The sequence below is a fragment of the Hemiscyllium ocellatum genome, chromosome 1 (genome assembly GCF_020745735.1).
Source record: "Hemiscyllium ocellatum isolate sHemOce1 chromosome 1, sHemOce1.pat.X.cur, whole genome shotgun sequence".
Lineage (NCBI taxonomy): Eukaryota > Metazoa > Chordata > Chondrichthyes > Orectolobiformes > Hemiscylliidae > Hemiscyllium > Hemiscyllium ocellatum.
In genome coordinates this window covers 106,783,330-106,802,596 of record NC_083401.1, presented here as the reverse complement: position 1 = coordinate 106,802,596, position 19,267 = coordinate 106,783,330, and the positions used below count along the sequence as shown (strand labels likewise).

The 19,267-nt window shown below is 41.0% G+C and overlaps 1 protein-coding gene across 5 annotated transcripts in view; it reads left to right on the top strand.

Moving 5' to 3' along the window:
* Positions 1-19,267, top strand: part of LOC132815763 (Krueppel-like factor 3) — a 108,660-nt gene that overhangs the window by 53,562 nt on the left and 35,831 nt on the right. For 3 of the 5 annotated variants that reach the window (XM_060824930.1, XM_060824948.1, XM_060824939.1), the window contains exon 3: positions 14,156-14,255. In XM_060824930.1, the coding sequence (XP_060680913.1) occupies positions 14,199-14,255 (57 nt within the window). In that variant the 5' untranslated portion in view covers positions 14,156-14,198. The remainder of the gene's footprint in view (positions 1-14,155; positions 14,256-19,267) is intronic. The other 2 variants (XM_060824958.1, XM_060824968.1) reach the window with 1 other exon arrangement.

The following is a 19,267-nucleotide window of genomic DNA, read 5'->3' as shown; positions in this document are numbered from 1 at the left end:
AGAAAGCTTTTTGTTGATGACTACTTCCAGGAGCTTGACATTGTTGTTCCACCTCTACTGTTAATGTGTGTGTGTGTGTGTGTGTGGGGGGGGGGGGGGGGGGGGGGGGGATGCATGAGTAATATCCCATGAAAGTCAATAATGGGTTCCTTGGTTTTGCTGACATTGAGAGCTAAGTTGTTCTCGGTACACCATTTTTCCAGGTCTTCTACCTCCTGTCTGTAGTCTGTTTCGTCACCATCTGAGATTCGACCGACTATGGTGATGTCATCAGCAAACTTATAAATGGCATCAGTCTGGTATTTGGTGACACAGTCATAGGTGTATAGTGAGTACAGTAGGGGCTAAGTACACACCCCTGAGGGGCTTCAGTGTTGAGTGTTAGTGAGGATGAAATATCATCCCCAACCTTGACTGACTGTGGCCTGTGGGTCAGGAAACTGGGGATCCATTTGCAGAGAGTGGGGCTTAGTCCAAGATCACTAAGTTTGGTAATCAGTCTCGAAGGGATAATAGTGTTGAAGGCTGAACTGTAGTCAGTGAGTAGGATTCTTACATAGCTGTTCTTGGTGTCAAGAAGTCTGCACATTGATATCTGTGCTTGGAACCAAACAGTGTGCATGTGTAGTTGCCTGCAGTCGTCAGTATTAAATACTGCCTCACCTATATTGAGATTCCTTCAGTTTTACTGAGTCAGAGTCAGGGAACTCCTCTCTTAACAGCACTGTAGATATACCTTCAAACCATGGACTGCTATGCTCTCAGAAGGAGGATCACCATCGCAATCCTAAGGGTCATGGGAAATGGACAATAAATTCTACTAGTTGGTTGGCAGTTTGAATGATAAAACAAGCATTGCCTGATCTGGAATGCTGGCAGGAGCTATTGGGTCAGTGTTTTTGTGTACAAACTTACACTATTCAAGGAAGTAAAATATAACCCAGGAATTGTCTTGTATTTATTAGGTATTGAAAGTCTTTTATGGTCATGTGATTTGCATGATTATAATTTTGTCATTAGTATCAACTGCAAGATAACGACTTTACCAGTACACTGGCGTGGTTTGGATCAAAAAGGTAAAATTGCCAAGAGTATGCAAATTGTCATTACATACAGTGGGCTACGTACTACAGGGAGAAAGTGAGGACTGCAGATGCTGGAGATCAGAGCAGAAAATGTGTTGCTGGAAAGACGCAGTAGGTCAGGCAGCATCCAAGGAGCAGAAGAATCGATGTTTCGGGCATGAGCCGGCTCATGCTCGAAATGTCTACCTTCCTGCTCCTTGGATGCTGCCTGACCTGCTGTGCCTTTCCAGCAACACATTTTCAGCGATGTACTACAGGGGCTGAGTTGAAACATGTTTTAGGCTGAGGTTCCATCAATCCTATGTCTGACCATCCTGTGCTGATTTGGGATTACTCCAGACTGATGCCAGATTGAGAACCTGAGTTCATTCTGATGTCAGGCACTGTTCCCAATCAGCAGTACACGTGATTAACTTCTGCTTGCATCATGAAACCTGATGGTCTAATTTTTTTATAAACAAAAATATTAATCAGAACAGCAAACCTTTGAGCACAGAGACAAACCATTTGGCCCACCAGGTCTCTGCTGGTTTTTCTTAGCTCCACATGAACCCCCTTCCCACCTTACTTCAGCACCTGTTTTCAACATATCCCCTGACTCTATTAAAATATCGATAGTGTATAAATGTGTTTATATGGACTTTGTATTCTGGAGAGTGATAGGTACAATGATTAAAAACTTCTCTTTGGAAAAAGCAATATGCAACAGAGGAAAAAAAATAGGGAAAGTTCCAGATCAGGAATGTTCCTGATGAAGAGCTTATGCTCTAAACGTCGATTCTCCTGCTCCTCAGATGCTGCCTGACTGGCTGTGCTTTTCCAGCACCACACGTTTTGACTCTGAAAGAGAAAGGCAGCGTAAGAACTTTTACACATTGGATTGGGCACCTGTCTATCTCTGTTTTTGTGCCTGTTACAAAGGCTTTAAATATAGTGGTGGGTCTGCATAAAGCTTAAAATAATATAACCTCGGTTTTGATCTTAATTTCGCTGCTTCATATGCATATGAGAATAATTTCATTACAGGCACACCTATTGTCTTTTAATGTATTGAGACTTCTCATTTTGAATATATTGCCTGAGGTTTTGGCTTGATAAAATGTCATCTTCTTTCACACATGCAAATGATATTGAAATTGTAAAACCCTCCTCCCTGAGCAAATACTTTAGCGGTCACTTTTGAAATCTCCAATTTTTTTTCCACAGTGAAACATGGACGTCATCTCTATGTTCATATATGTTAGGCCGTGTTTGTCATGGATGACTGTTATAAACTAATACTGGAGGGCAAATGATTCCTGAAATGTATTTTACCTGTTAATGGAAAGTAACTCCGAGATCTGATAAGGGAAATCATACAAAGTAATAGGTTATCGCATGGGCTGCTATTATACTCTTAGTCCCATATCATTGGCCGAGTTTTATTAAGGCTGTTTAGAAGGATGCTCAAGACATACATGTTATCCACTCTGAAGATACTATCATCAGTATTTCCAGTCCCACCTAAGCTTCTCTGATCCATGTAAATGTTTTTGAGCATTTGCTGACTTGGTGGGAAGGATACAGTGTGATATACACAAATCACTTCACACTGTGCAATCAATACTTGTGTATTGTGGAACTTAGAGAGCTCTGTTCTGATAATTTTGACTTCTCTAAATGGTCAATATCTATTCTTGACTTATGCACACAGCTGCAAAATTTCATTTTAACTTGAGAAGCAGTTAGTTCCTTGTGCAAAGCTGAACAGAAGAGTCACACTCTGTTTGCTAACCCCCAACCCCCCCCCCCTTTCAATTTGCTTTGCAGGGGAGGGAGTGGGGGAATGTTTGTTTCTAATTATGTTGACATCATATATATTTTACATAAATACTGGTGTGAAGTCACCACGGCTGCGACAGGGTTAATAGGGTCTCTGACCAGAAGAGGCCCAGATGTGCATCATCCAAAGACAGTTAATGCAAGTGTCCAACTCTTTTGGCTGAGAATTACTGGGAGGGGGAAAACCTGGAAACGGCCCATAGCCAAACATAGAGTTAGACACTGATTGGAATTGGCCTTTGTCCTATTACAGAGAAAGGAGTTAGCTGTTTGGTGAGTCTCTGGTGAATGTTAATGGTATTTTATTTTCTAAGATTTCAATATAGTCCAGTATACACACTAATGAAATATATCAAAGGCAGCAAAAGTAAGTGAATAACATAATTAAAACCCATTAAGGATGGCCCAACAGATAATGTATGAGGGTTTTGTATGTGGGAACTCCTTGATGTCACTGATCCAGGGTAAACGCATTAGTGCTGAGTGCTTAAAGCGTGAGCAACATTGGCTCGGAGTTTGAGTTGGAAGCTGAACTACCAGCATTGTGGTGCATCAAAGAGGGTGATGATTAGCTGAAATCTTTGTACCAGGAGGCAGCCTCACAACTTAGGATAGTGACTTCTGAGTTGGTCAGTGGTCAGGGAGAGGTGGGTGCGACTGTGAATGAAGCAGATAAAGCTAGAAAGCAGGAGTGGCAGCCTCTGGAACTGTCTGATAGGTTTGATCATCTCTCAACCTGTTTAGATAAAAATGGGGGCTGCAGGTTGGATGAGCATTCAAGTGAGGGGAGCAACACGATTAACTCGCATTGATAGCAGGTCATAATACAGTAAGGGGGATTGACTTTGTTCACCTGGTGCCAGGATTCGGGAAATCTGCTCGGGGCTGATAAGGAAGTTGCTGTGGTGGGGTCGGACTGAATGGTTATGTTCCATGGAGGCACCAACAACCTGGGTAGAAGCAGGAAAGAGGTGCTTCACAGGGGTTATGAGGAGCTGGGCGCCAAATTGAAAAGCAGAACCTTGAAGTTGTAATCTCTAGATTATTACCCGAACAGCCTCCACAGTAGTGTCAGGTACGTAAAATTAAAGAGAATGAACACATAACTTTAAGACTGGTGTGGAAAAGTGGGTTATGTTTTTGAGGATATTTGGAATTGCGACCAGGAAAGTGTGTGCTAGTATTATCCATACCTGAACGATGCTGAGGGAAGGGGGTGGGGGGGGAGAAGTAATTTAAGGCAGCGAAGGACCAGAAGTGGAAAGATGAGGTCAATCAAAGAGCAGAGACAAGATGAGAAAGGGAAACCATGTTACAGAAAATGAGGGTCAGAGAAGGGGCAATGAGGATAAACCTGGGAATACACCAACCATCAAGACTAATTGTTACAAAGATAATAAAAGAGACTTTTAACTTTTTATTTTGGACTCTCTACTCATTTCTATTCAGTGTCTGTATTTGATGTGTTATTATTCCTTCTCCTATTTATTAGTTACTAAACTTACCCTTCTGTTAATTCAAGAATCTGGTGAAATTGGCTCCTTCGAAAACAAATTCATTTGGTCTGGGAGAAAGGTATCCACACAGGAAGTATTACTTTATAAATTACTCTTCTTGTCACAATCAAGGGTGTAGATGAATAAAGAAGGGGAGACAATTCATCCTCCTCCTTGGAGTTTGTTAGTTTGGGATTTCCCCAGCTGGAACAGTAATAACCCCTTGGCAAAACTTGCCTAGGATCTCGTTCTAACTGTATGCATAATATTTGAGCATAGGATCATAGAATAGTAAAACACCAGAAGGCCATTTGGCCCATTGTGGGAGTGCTGACTTCAAAGACGCTATCTAAATAGTGCAATTCCCCTGCTCTTTATGTCCTACAAATTTACCTCCATTAAGTATGTGACCATGTAAGTTGCCCTAAGTTTTTTTTTCCCTGCAATCCTGTATCGTCACATTTGCTAACAAGTTGTATTTCAAATTTCTGTTACATTCTGGCTCTGGCTCTTCTGTAATGTCACAATCTCGTCCATACAGAAAGTAGTAATAAAAATTTGCCGGCCTACAAACTGAAAATTCAGCCAGAACAGAGAGTGTCCCTCAGCAGGCAGCACCAGCACTGGTGGGGATTTATATTTGTCTGCGGTCTAGATGAAACCATCTCTTTGAGATGGGTCTCTGTGCTGCCAGGGGCACAAACAGTCCCCCATTTATAAAACAACAGGATCACTGCCAGACTTGGTGTTGGGAATAAATGTGGCTAGAGCTTGTGGTCATAACGCACACGTGGACTATGTCGTTTGGATTCAGAAAAGGTTTTCTAATGGAGCTATTTTTTTTAAAACATGCACCAATTGCTACACGAAAAAGAAACTAAAATCTCCTGAGTACATATTTGAAAGCTGAAAGGAGAAAACAGCAAGCTGGATTAATTTGACAATTAAATCTGGTGGCTAAATCAAAAGACTAACATGCTCACCAAATTTTCATTTGCCTGAGGAGGAGCATTTCTGAAAGGCCAAGCTAGATTTTCTTCCCCAGAGGAAATCCCATTTTACTCTGCATTCCTGAAACCACGCTACCTTTTGCATGACTTTTTCACAGGTCAGGAATGCTTCCTGTGCAAAACGCAGACTGGCCTGCAACATTTTTGTTGGGTCCCATGTGTTTAACAAACAGGATAAACATATACCTCATCTGCCAAGTTGTGAAAGAGACTTTGTGCACCAGCCATGGAGAACTGGCCTCTACCCATACATTCTGCAGCAGGCATTTTTGAGATGGCCATTGTTGTCTCCTCAAGGTCTGATATCCTTTGGGATTTGGGCCTCACACTCCAGCTCAGTCCTCACCAGCTCGTTCAGCTCCTGAAAGGTGGAAAGGGTGAAGTGTAGGATCATCCAAGAGCTTTGGTATTTAGTAATAACTCGAAAGTGTCTCCCATGTCTTCGCCACCTCTTTTTCTCCATAAATCATTTCCCTTAGCCAAAGATGCTTGCTACTATGTAATGTCACATGTATTGTGTACTCAAGAGGTCAGCTATGCTGCATGCAGCAAGGCCAGCTTGCATATAAACATTAGAGGAGCATCTCAGTCACCTCATATAGTGCAAATTCCAGGTTGCTTAAGGTGCATGTCATGTTTCCTGGTGCCATGTCAATGCACTGGCCAATTTGGTGACCTCAACTAGACTGCTTTGGGGAACTGCGAGGTAGCTTTGGCCCATTGGGGAATAGTATGTTCATGTGGGCCTCAACCTGATGCAGGAGGATCTCTGGGGAATACTCTTTCCTGATATTCCCGGCTGCTCTGAGTGGCAATCAACCCAGAATAAGCTCAGCGGAGCTCCGGTTTTTTATTTGTTTTACGGGATGTGGGAGTTGCTGGCTAGGCCAGCATTTATTGCCCATCCCTAATTGCTCAGAGGGCAGTTAAGCATCAACCATATTGCTGTTGGTGTGGAGTCACATGTAAGCCAGACCAAGTAAGCATGACAGTTTATTTCCTTTAAGGACATTAGTAAGCCAGGTGGGTTTTGCCAACAATTGACAATGGTTTCATGGTCATCATTAGACTTTTAATTCCCAGTTTCTTTAATTGAATTTAAATTCTACCATCTGCCATGGTGGGATTCAAACCCCGGTCCCCAGAATGCTTTCGCATGAGTCAGCATAAGAATGTGGTTTCTGGATCAGTGGTGCTGGAAGAGCACAGCAGTTCAGGCAGCATCCAACGAGCAGCGAAATCGACGTTTCGGGCAAAAGCCCTTCATCTTTATTCCTGATGAAGGGCTTTTTCCTGAAACGTCGATTTCGCTGCTTGTTGGATGCTGCCTGAACTGCTGTGCTCTTCCAGCACCACTGATCCAGAATCTGGTTTCCAGCATCTGCAGTCATTGTTTTTACCTATAAGAATGTGGTTTGCCTTCTCAAGTCAGTGTAGTTCATGGAGTGTGAATCTCCTGAGGGGGCTGGTGTTGCTGTTCATTCCTGACCAAGGTTTGGCAATATCATCATCGCAAGACTAGTGAAAGGATGGCAAGCCATTGCTCTAATTGAACTGATCTGCAAAATCTGCACTATTTGATACCTCTGCCTCGCATGTGTCACAATCTACACCCTGAATCTGCCTCCTGTCACGTTGATGATAATTGCAGGTGAAGTTGTGAAAAGACCACCTCACATTTTGCAACCTGGAGATGAAAATTTAGCTTCTTGTCAGGTACAAATCATTGTATACATTGCAACTGTCAAAGTAGTGTGATTTATTAAGCAAAACTGCTTAAATAAATATAAAATGGGCAATTGGTTTGTCAGATTAAATTCTGAAAGTTGTTTATGTAAAATAATTGCTGTTTTAGTTTTCCAGGCCAAAGCTTTGGCAGGAATTACGTAGCCGTGAAAGAACTTATAATTCTTGAATGTCTGATTTATCATATTTCTGCCTACCAAACACACCAGCAAGCCACAGTTATTAGTATTTTTTATGGTTCTTTATTGAATTTCTAAATCTCTTCTCCGCCAAGCTTGGTATCTATTTATTCAGGGATATATAAGCACTGCATCATGCTTATTTCAAGGAAATGTATATGTAATTTACTTAACCATTATAACAAAAGCTATATCAGAATCAAATAACCTTCCATAAGATTTCTAGACAGTATGTTCAGTTAAGTTAATTGAAGGCAATCACAAAATAAGTTACCTTAGCAAATCTATCTATATAGAAACAGAATCCTAAATATCATTAAACTATTATCTCTTTTTTCAAAGCAATTTTGTAATTTAGTATTTGTACACTAGGGCTGAAATTTGCAAAAGCAACAAATTGTGGTGAACAGACAGATCCAGAAGCTGGTGGAGACAGAGTCATTGAATATTTTTAAGCTAGTGGTAGGTGGATTCTTCTGAGGCAGGAGGTTAGGGTTACTGAGTAGCTGGAAATGGGGAATACAAAAGTCCTGACGAAGAGCTTATGCTCGAAACATCAACTCTCCAGCTCCTCGGATGCTGCCTGACTGGTTCTGCTTTTGCAGCACCACACGATTTGACTCTGATCTCCAGCATCTGCAGTCCTCACTTTCTCTTTATGGGGAATACAGAACACAAACATACTGACTATGATCTTTATGCATTGAATGGTGAAGCAGGCTCAAGGGGCAGAATGATCTATATCTGCTCCTATTTCGAATGTTTGTTTACACGATGTCTGGATTATTTCCCCATTGACTTCAATGGAAAAGAAACTTGGGCAAAGTGTAAAATGAGCTGCTGATTAATTTTGTTCCATTTCCTGCTTTTTCAGTAACACTGACATGACATTTTGGTTTTTATTCTTTACCCACTCCAGTTCCATCGTTATTTGTCACCCAGCTGTACTTTAGCAAAACTTACTTTACTTCATTTCCCAAATCTGTGCTTCTATCATAGTTTTTTTTTCCCTGCCAAAAGTGCACATGATGATGTTTTCCATTGAATTATGTAGTTAGTGAATGGAAAAATCATGGGAGTGCACCAAGCATGGTAATTGTACATGACAAGATGTGACTGTATGTCTCAATTTTATGGATGAAAACAAATGCAAGATCCTAATGAAAAATAATGTTTTGTTCAGTTGGGTTGTATTTTTGTTCTTTGTACGTTTCTAGTATTGATTTTCTGTGAATGATAGGACTAATTGTGTGTCCCTGTACGAGAATACGTTGAAAGATGAACGGTTATGGCAATACAAACTGCTAATCAAGGAAATAGAAACCCTGTAGATGTTTTGTTATCTAGCTGACAGTGTGATATGAATTCCTGGAATCGGTGGGTGGGAAACAAAAGGAGTGCCAACTGACATTTTTCCAAGGAGCCTTCAAATGCCCTTCAGAACAGGACTCTCTGTGTTATAGTGAATTAATCCTTTCAGCTGATGTCCACATCCTCTTTTTTGCAAAGGGTCACGACCTGTTTGAGATATTTTAAATTGTATGTTGTTGAAACATTGATATTTCCTTTAACTCCGTATGGAGAATTTACTCCATTTGTTTGGATTCAGTGTCCTGTCTATCCTAACAGAAACTTATGTTGTAACTTGACAATTTAGAAATTGAAGTTGTATTGTGTGAAAATTGTAAGAAACATTAACACCTTTGTCTGCTTGCTAATTTAACAAAGGGTTTAAACATTTATTTTATTTCCGTTCATGTCTTTGTTGAAATAATGGAAAGAAAAGGCTTCTGATAATCATTTTGCCATTTTTTTTTAACCAAAATTCCACAGCAAACATTCAGTCTCTTGTTTCAGATTTATTAAAAGTTTTGTCACTTTAGGATACTATGTAGAAAGTGTTATATGCTGCTTGTTGTTTATAGCGTTTACAACTGGTTCAGTGTGCGTATGTATTTACGTGGATCATTTATATTTTACTATTTATGCTTGTCACAAAGTAATCTCCTTACTGGTACTTTCAGGTTGTGCAGGTTTCCAACAGTGAAACTGTGCGGCAGATCCATTCAAAGTTGTATATCATGTGCCCCTAAGCTTTAAAGAGCTGCTTCAAGCAGAAGTGGTTCAGCAGTATTCTCAACCTGCCAGTCCTGTGGGATATAGCACGTCATTTGGCACAAGTTACTGAGTCGCAACTTTCACTTCTGCTCCTGGGTCAAAGTGCCAGCAAGGGTGAAATATTATCACAGGCTGACCAGTCAGCTGGCTGTTGCTGGAGAAAAAAATGGCAAACTAGTATTTTCTTCCAATGCATATTGTGGGAATGGAAAACCCCCATGAAATGCAGACTGCTCGGGAGAATCTCTGTTTCTCCTGCACTCTCACTGATGGTAAGTGGGATCAGTGGTGGAATTGCAATACAAATCAGTCCCACAGTTTTTGTGCATTACTAACTGAAGTAAGCGCTGTGTTTCAACTGTAATCCACCTTTCCCGTGTCAGGCTGTGTTGTTCATGTGCTGAATGCTGGAGAGTTCTCTAAATATTCTGACCAATATTTGTAACTCGACCAACATCCCAAACGCAAATTAACTGTCCACTAACTGATCATGAGCAAATTAACAGACAATATGGTTCCTGCATTTCCTAAATTACAATAGGGGCTACACTTCCAAAAAGTGCCTTTGAATGTCCTGAGGTTGTGAATGATACTGTATCAATGCAAGTCCCTTCATTTCCTTGAGATTTAATTTGTTTTTTTCTTATAACACTTTCATTCTTGAATTAAATGTTACCAAAACAATCAGGTTGTAACAAGTACAATTCTGACAGCTGTCTCAGTCAGATTCTGCCAAGGGATCATATTTGTTGTTTTTTCTTTTAGGATGGGTGATAATTAAAGATGTTTTGTTGCTGCCCTTTGAAATATTGTCACTTCTATTCCAGAGAGAATAACCCCTCCCCTGAGCTTGGGTGGGTGTGTAGACCAGTCACACTACACTTCTGCCATAACAGATGCAACCTCCAACAAAGACCAGCACACCCTTCCTTCAGCTATTCATGTAACCCGTTGTTCTCCATTGTTGGTTAGACCATTCGTCCTCACTAAACAACAGTGGTGAGTGATACACCCTGTGGTACACTCATTTGTATAAAGTTATACTGGTAAACATGCAGCTGGAAGCTTAACGCTGCCCCTCTACTGGTTACAAACAAAGCGAGAGGAGTCTGTCCATTCTCACAGGAAAGAAGTATTATTCTATGTGTGAAGGTATGAAAGGAAACAGAAGAGAACACATTACAAAGGTATAAACTGTATCAGTATGGGTGTTATATTATTGATCGGATTTTACAAAAGATTCCAGTTTTGGAACATATACCAACTGTGTCTGGAACTAATACATTGGTTGTAGCTTCCATCTGTGAAGTTATCAGGCAGGTAAATGGGCCAGTGTGAATGGTAAGTCATTGCTGCCCTCCTGCTGACCTCAGTAGCATATGAGTCAGCCAATTCTAAACAAGTTGGTTGTCAATCTAATGTCAGTGTGTAGTGACAGCTGATCGATTCGGCTGAATGCCGAAACCGTTAGCACAGAAGATTTCACTGAGATTTCCATTATTCTGTACTTCAGTTCACCCATTTAAATTAATGCAGTGACAGGAATTATTTGTTCCAACTCTGGATGAACAGTTTATTTCCTGTAGAATAAATGAAGAGTAAAATTCACAAATATTTCCTTCCTTCTTGAGCAGTCTTGCAGGAACCACTGACATCAGCACCTGCATTCCCCAAGTGTGCTCCCGGCGGTGAGAGCCTGTGGTGGATCTGCTCAAAGTTATTGTTGTACATTTTCAAAAGCTCCGTGTTTGCTGTCTGTAGTATTACTGTGTTGATTGCGAAGACAAAATGGAAGTCTCTTGCAAAACCAGAAGGGAAAGATGTATTTTCAGCTTTTGATCTGAATTTTGAATTAAGAAAGATATCCATCTTCTGTTCTGAAAGGAAAGCAGGACTCTATTTAAATGGCACTATCTTGAGGAGAAATTGTTTGAGAAAATTGCGTATTTATTTGGGATGTTGTGAGCTTCCTAAGTGTCATGCATACCTTGTACAAGTCACTTTCATATAGGATTGCAAATAGGCTGTTGAGCCCATTGAGCCTCCTGTACTACTCAACTTTTTTTTAGATTAGATTCCCTACAGTATGGATATAAGTCCTTCTGCCCAACAAGTTCACACTGACCCTCCAAAGAGTAACCCACCCAGACCCATTTCTCTACCCTATGTTTACTCCTGACTAATGCACCTAACACTACGGGCAATTTAGCATGGCCAATTCACCTGACCTGCACATCTTTGGACTTTGGGAGGAAACCGGAGCACCCAGAGGAAACCCACTGGGAGAATGTGCAAACTGCACACAAACAATTGCCCGAGGCTGGAATCGAACCGGGTCCCTAGTGCTGTGAGGCAGCAGTGCTAACCACTAAGCCACTGTGTTGCCCCCCTTTTCCTGGTTATGACTTCATATCACATTCCAGCACCATCTATAAATTTTCTGATGTCATTTAGTCTCCTGAAATTGATGAATTTCTATCTTGAACATGCTCAATATTTGCGCTTCCTCACCCTTCTGGGGTAGAGAATTCCAAAGATTCACTAGCCTCTGTTGAAGAAATTTCTCCTCAGCTCACTCTTAAATGGCTTACCTCAAATCTTGAGATTATAACCTTTGATTTTTTGCCCAGCAATCCAAGGAATTTCTATATCTACATCCATCCTGTCATGCCCTATTCGCAATTATTATTAATACTCTATTGTATTGTGTGTTTGTAATGACAAGGAAATGTGCGATCATAAGTTTTGAAAGAAGCTAATTCACCTCACGTTTGTTTTGCATTGTAGTTCAGGTAATTTACATTGTTGAATTGTGAAAAGCTGTCAAAAGATCTACACATTCCATTGTGTGGTGTATTTTACATAGCTCTCCCCTCACCTGCAGTGTGGTAATGCTCAGGTTAAACAACGCCCCCCCCCCCCCCCCCCCCCTCCCACCCCACTCCCCACCGCCGTCATCTCTCTAATGAGAGAGTGGCCCTATGGTTTGGAAGGACTATGGTGACTCTATCTTTTTAAAATTTTAGTGGAGCCTTTATTCAAATAGGTGTTGATGAAGTAATTTATGGATTCTGTTTGAAATAACGGTGTTGATAAATTAGGTACAGGTCTTTCTGCTCTGACATGTGGTTTGTTAATGCAAGTTCATTGCAATTGACGCATGGGGCCTGTTTCTAAAACACAAACTTTTAAAACGTGTTGGCTGTAACGCGATTATATCACCACTTTAAGCGTTGTTTCTAAAGTGCAATTTTTCTATAATGCAGAAATGGATTATAGAAGAGTTACATTTTTAGCTTTTTGCTAGCGTTATGTACTTATGTCCCTTTCAGTTACATTGGGTCATGTTGTCTTGCGAAAATGCAGAAAAGAGTTTTATATATTGGAATAATAGGACAATCAATTTTTAATATATGTATAAAGCACTGTAATCTCCTCCTGAGCAATCTCCCTAGCATCCCAGATGCCCATTTTCAACCAATTTGATAAACTGTATGTGATATCAAGAACTAGATGGAGGCGCAAGATGTTGCAAAGACTGAGAGCCCTGACAACATTTCAATAATAATCCTAAAGACATGTGCTCCAGAACTTGCCACCTTAGCAAGCTTTTTCTGTATGTCTGCAACATTGGCATCAATCTAATATTGCCCAGATATGTTCTACCTACCTATAAAAAGGGACAAGTTCAACCTGTTTCCCCCCGTCCCCCCCACAATCTGTCTACTCTCAACCTCAGTAAAGCGATGCGAGATGTTATCAAGCAGCACCTGCTCAGTGACTCCCAGTTTGGGTTCCACCAGAGCCCCTCAGTTCCTCGTCTCATTACAGCCTTGGTTCAAATATGGACAAAACAGCTGAATTCCAGAGGTGAGAGTGACAGCCCTTCACCTCAAGAAGCCCGAAAAAAACTGAACTCCATGGGAATCAGAAGGAAAATTCACTGGTTGAAGTTGTACCTTGTACAAAGGAAGGTGTTTGTTGTTCTTGGAGGTAAATCATCTCAATCCCAGACTATCATTATCTCAGGGTAGTATCCTAGGCCTAACCATCTGCAGCTGCTTCACCAATGACCTTCCCTTCATCATAAGATCAAAAGTGGAGGTATTCAACAACGGTAAAATGTGAATGCCTTTTGCCATTTGTGAATACTCCGATACTGAAGCAATCCATGTCCAAATGCACAAGACCTGAACCATTTCCAGGTACAGATCCAATAATGCTCACAATTTATAAAATTACAAGAGCGACTCCTGCAGCAGCTTTCACAGAGCTATAGTTTATTAGGCATGATTTTGATTCTTTCAAAGACCATTCATGTACATTTTAAAATTGGCCATACTCCTGAGAGATTTAAGGGTTGACGCAGACACAGGAAGTGGTCAAGCTTCACATCAGCTACTCCATTTTGTCATGCTCAGTTGCTGTTGTCGCATTGATGAAGACCAACAGGAATGTGCTCACATTACATCAGTCTGTCACTTTTTCTGCAGGGATGTTTTATGAGTATGAGATGGAAGCTATAGTATAACCCTTCAGGAAGAGGATGATACTGCTTGACACTTCCCCATTTCTAACTGGAGGTCACATTTCAGATACTATGGCATGCTTCCATAGTTCATTTATTATCTTTGATTGTGATTTGTGAATGCACTGAATGTGGATTATTAATTCATTCAAGATCTTCACTTTTCTTTCAGCAGGCAGAAAACCTAACTCTTCTGGGGTTGCAACTCGCTCAAAATGCTTATGTTTGACCGTTTGCCTGGCAAACAAGACCCAATGGAACCCGTTTCAATGGTGAGTATGAATGTCATCAATTGGTTAAGGAGCAGAAAATCCAAATCCATCACTTTTTCATTTTGATTTCTTACCTATTTTCTGATTTAGGGTTTACTTCACATTTCATTAAATAGATGATACATCCATATTAATAGAGTGGATTTCTTCAAAATACAGCCAACGTTAAAATAGGACTCTTCATTTTTACAGTGGATGCTAACGGATATACTTTGTAATTAGTTTACAGCTTATAGTGAGTGTATCCAGTTAATAGTTGAGCCTTGCAGATTTGAAAATAAGCTTGCATTTTGATCCACACCTCCTATACCTTTAACTAGTTTGTGATAGAGTAAGAAGGAGAATATAGATGTGTTTCTACTCACGATGGTTATCCAATGATCCTTTGCTCAAAACCTACATCTGTGACCTTTTGGCTGATGACAACTTCAACCGGATCTTTTCCTCCTTCAGAAGAAATAAAGAATAGGAGAGAGGGTAGACCATACATCTATTTGAGTTGTTCTACCTTTCAGTACAACTATGGTTGGGGTAAGGTCTTTAACCTTAACTCCAAATTTTCACACAATTCCCATATCTCTTCTTGCTCAAAATCTGTCTATCTTTGTCATGAATATGTTTCCATTGGTCTCTGGGGCGGAGAATTCGCAAGATTCACAATTTCGAATGAAGTAAATTTCCTCATCTCAGTTTATAACCACATTTTGTGATTCCGATGTAAGGACACCCAAAATCCCACCTCATCTCTCACGCCATAGCCCACCAATGAGTGCAAATATTTCCCAATCTCTCACAATTCAAAAAATATTTCACTTGCTTTATTTCTTCTGGCCTAAGTGAATCACTTCTCACTTCACTACATTGTGCTCCATCCGTGGTGTTCCTTGTTAAACTACCCAACCTGCCACTTCACATCCTCCTCTCTACTTACATTCCCAGCTGATTTTAACAATTACATTCTGTGACACTGTTCCCTCATCCAAGTCATCACTGGAGACAAAATCACTGAGGCCCTGTACTGATTCCTGTGGTACCGCACTAGTTACAGCCTTCCAATCTGAAGATGTAAGGTTTATTCCAACTTTGTTGTTGGTGCATTGAACAATCCAGAGTCCATGTTATTAAATGGCCCTCAATCCCAAGAATCCTGATTTTTGTGTGATAGTCTGATTAGGAGAAATCTTTTCACCAGAGACTGGTGAGGTCTGAAAGAAGAGTATAAGGATGGACCCTTGGGGTACATAAATACTTTGGTATGCTTTTTAAATTCTATAACCCACAGATCTATAGGTAAAATCACAACAATCCCAGAGGCCCTTAAGACTGTTGTTTCATTGGAGAGAGGCAATTGGTGATGGTTTAACCTGAGGGTTACCATACCTCTGGTGAGGGAAGAGGTCGAGAAGGTGGAAACTTCACAGTGATCTTAGCTGGTACAGAACTGAACCTGTACTATTGACATCACTCTGCATCACCAACCAACAGAGCTAACCAACACCCCTGCAAGTCTATAGACAAAGAATTGGAAAGTGGGAATAAGCTGTAAAGCTCATTTCGCTGGCACAGAAAGGATGAGTACAAGTGTCAACTTCCTGTGCTATAAATAATTTATGTTCCTTCAGAATGATTCAGAATGGTCCATTGGTACATAGCATGTTGCATGAATAGCTATTGTATCAGTAAAAATACATTCCTTATTCTTGTGAAGTGAGCCAATATGTTAAACATAGAACATTACAGCGCAGTACAGGCCCTTCGGCCCTTGATGTTGTGCCGATCTGTCATACCAATCTGAAGCCCGTCTAACCTATACTATTCCATGTACATCCATATGCTTGTCCAATAACGACTTAAATGTACTTAAAATTGGCGAATCTACTACCATTGCAGGCAAAGCACTCCATACCCTTACTACTCTCTGAGTAAAGAAACTACCTCTGACATCTGTCCAATATCTATCACCCCTCAATTTAAAGCTATGCCCCCCCACCGTGCTCGCCGTCCCCATACTTGGAAAAAGGCTCTCCCTGACCACCCTATCTAACCCTCTGATTATCTTGTATGTCTCTATTAAGTCACCTCTCAACCACCTTCTCTCTAACGAAAACAGCTTCAGGTCCCTCAGCCTTTTTTCATAAGACCTTCCCTCCATACCAGGCACCATCCTAGTAAATCTCCTCTGCACCCTTTCCAAAGCTTCCACATCCTTCTTATAATGCAGTGACCAGAACTGTACACAATACTCCAAGTGTGGCCGTACCAAAGTTTTGTACAGCTGCAGCATAACCTCATGGTTCCAGAACTCGATCCCTCTATTAATAAAGGCCAAAACACTGTATGCCTTCTTAACAACTCTGTCAACCTGGGTGGCAACTTTCAAGGATCTGTGCACATGGAATCGAGATCTCTCTGCTCATCTACACTACCAAGAATCTTACTATTAGCCCAGTACTTTGCATTCCGGTTACTCCAACCAAAGTGAATCACCTCACACTTGTCCGCATTAAACTCCATTTGCCACTCTCAGCCCAGCTCTGCAGCTTATCTATGTCTGTCAGTAATCTACAACATCCTTCATCGCTATCCACAACTCCACCGACTTTAGTGTCGTCTGCAAATTGTACCCTCATCCAGGTCATTTATAAAAATGACAAACAGCAGTGGACCCAACACCCACCCTTGTGGTACACCACTGGTAACTGGACTCCAAGTTGAACATTTCCCATCAGCCACCACCCTCTGTCTTCTTTCAGCAAGTGAACTACTGATCCAAACTGCTTTTTCTCTCACAATCCCATTCCTCCACATTTTGTACAATAGCCTACTGTGGGGAACTTTATCGAATGCCTTGCTGAATTCCATATACACCACATCAACCGGTTTACTCTCGTCTACCAAAGAAGGCACGACCTACCCTTCACAAAACAGTGCTGACTATCCCTAATCAAATTATTCTATTCTAGATGATTATAAATCCTATCTCTTATAACCTTTTCCAACACTTTACCAACAACTGAAGTAAGGCTCACTGGTCTATAATTACCAGGATTGTCTCTGCTCGTCTTCTTGAACAGGGGAACCAAATTTGATATCCTCCAGTCTTCCAGCACTATTCCAGTAGACAATGACAATTTAAAGATCAATGCCAAAGGATTGGCAATCTCCTCCCTGGCTTCCTAGAGGATCCTAGGATAAATTCCATCCGGCCCAGGGGACTTATCTATTTTCACAGTCTGCAGGATTTCCAAAACCTCTTCCTTGTGAACCTCAATCCCACCTAGTCTAGTAGCCTGTATCTCCGTATTCTCCTCGACGACATTATCGTTTTCTAGAGTGAATAATGTTGAAAAATATTCATTTAGTACTTCCCCTATCTCCTCTGACTCTACTACTATCCCTGATTGGCTCTAATCTTACTCTCGTCATTGTTTTATTCCTTAAATACCTATAGAAAGCCTTAGGGTTTACCCTGGTCCTATCCACCAACAATATCTCATGTCCCCTCCTGGCTCTTCTGAGCGCTCTCTTTTAGGTCTTTCGTGGCTACTTTGTAACCCTCAAGTGCCCTAGCTGGGCCTTCACATCTCATCCTAACATAAGCTGCCTTCTTCCTCTTGACCAGAGATTCCACTTCCTTCATAAACCACAGCTCCCGCGCTCTACAGCTTCCTTCCTGCCTGACAGGTATATACTTATCTAGGACACATAGGAGCTTTTCCTTGAATAAGCTCCACATTTCTAATGTGCCCATCTCCTGCAGTTTCCTTCCCCATCCTATGCTTTCTAAATCTTGCCTCATCGCATTGTAATTGCCTTTCCCCCAGCTGTACCTCTTGCCCAGTGGTAACTCCTATCCCTTTCTATCACTAAATAACAGAATTATGATCGTTATCACCAAAGTGCTCACTTACTTCCAAGTCTAACACCTGGCTGGGCTCATTACCCAGTACCAAATCTAATGTGGCTTCGCCCCTTGTCGGCTTGTCTACATACTGTGTCAGGAAGTCCTCCTGCACACACTGGACAAAAACTGACCCATCTATCGTACTCTTACTATAGTGTTCCCAGCCAATATTTGGAAAATTGAAGTCCCCCATGACAACTACCCTGTCTCTCACTCCTATTGATAATCATCTTTGCTATCCTATCCTCTACATCTCTGGAAATATTCGGAGGCCTATAGAAAACTCCCAACAGGGTGTGACCTCCTTTCCTGTTTCTAACCTCAGCCCATACTACCTCAGTTGACGAGTCCCCAAACCTCCTTTCTGCATCTGTAATACTGTTCTTGACCAACAATGCCATACCTCCCCCTCTTTTACCATCTTCTCTGTTCTCACTGAAACATCTAAATCCTGGAACCTGCAACAACCATTCCTGTCCCTGCTCTATCCATGTCTCCGAAATGGCCATGACATCGAAGTCCCAGTTAGTTTCTTAACTCCACAATATTGAAATCCTCTGTTAGTTGATCAGTATTGTCACACTGTGAAATAGTGTTAGAACATAAGAATTAAGAACAGCAGGATGCCATTTGTCCCTTTGACTTTACTCTTCCATTGAGTCAGTTCATCGCTTCCATTTTCCTGCCAGTCCCCATTCTCGTTGACTCCCCTTTCATTCAAAGGTCTATCTAGCTCTTCCTTGAATATATTCAACAACCCAGTTTCCAACTTTTCTTTTGGGGGGAGAAAATTCCAAAGTCTCTCAACTGTCTGAGAGAAAAAAAAAGTCCTTTCCATCTCGATCTCAATTGGTAGACTCTTTATTTTGAAACTGTGTCTCCAAGTTTTAAGTTCCCCAGCAGTGAAAGCATCCTCACAGCATCTACTGTGTCAAACTTCTCAGAATCTTAACTGTTTCAATAACCTGACCATTTACCTCTTTAAAACATTATCAAAACAAAACACTATTTTGAGCACTTTTATATTCTGGACATCTGATGGACCGTACAGCAAGTTCATTGTTTGGATACTAATATTGCTTTTTGATGTCAAAAATATCTCTAGGAT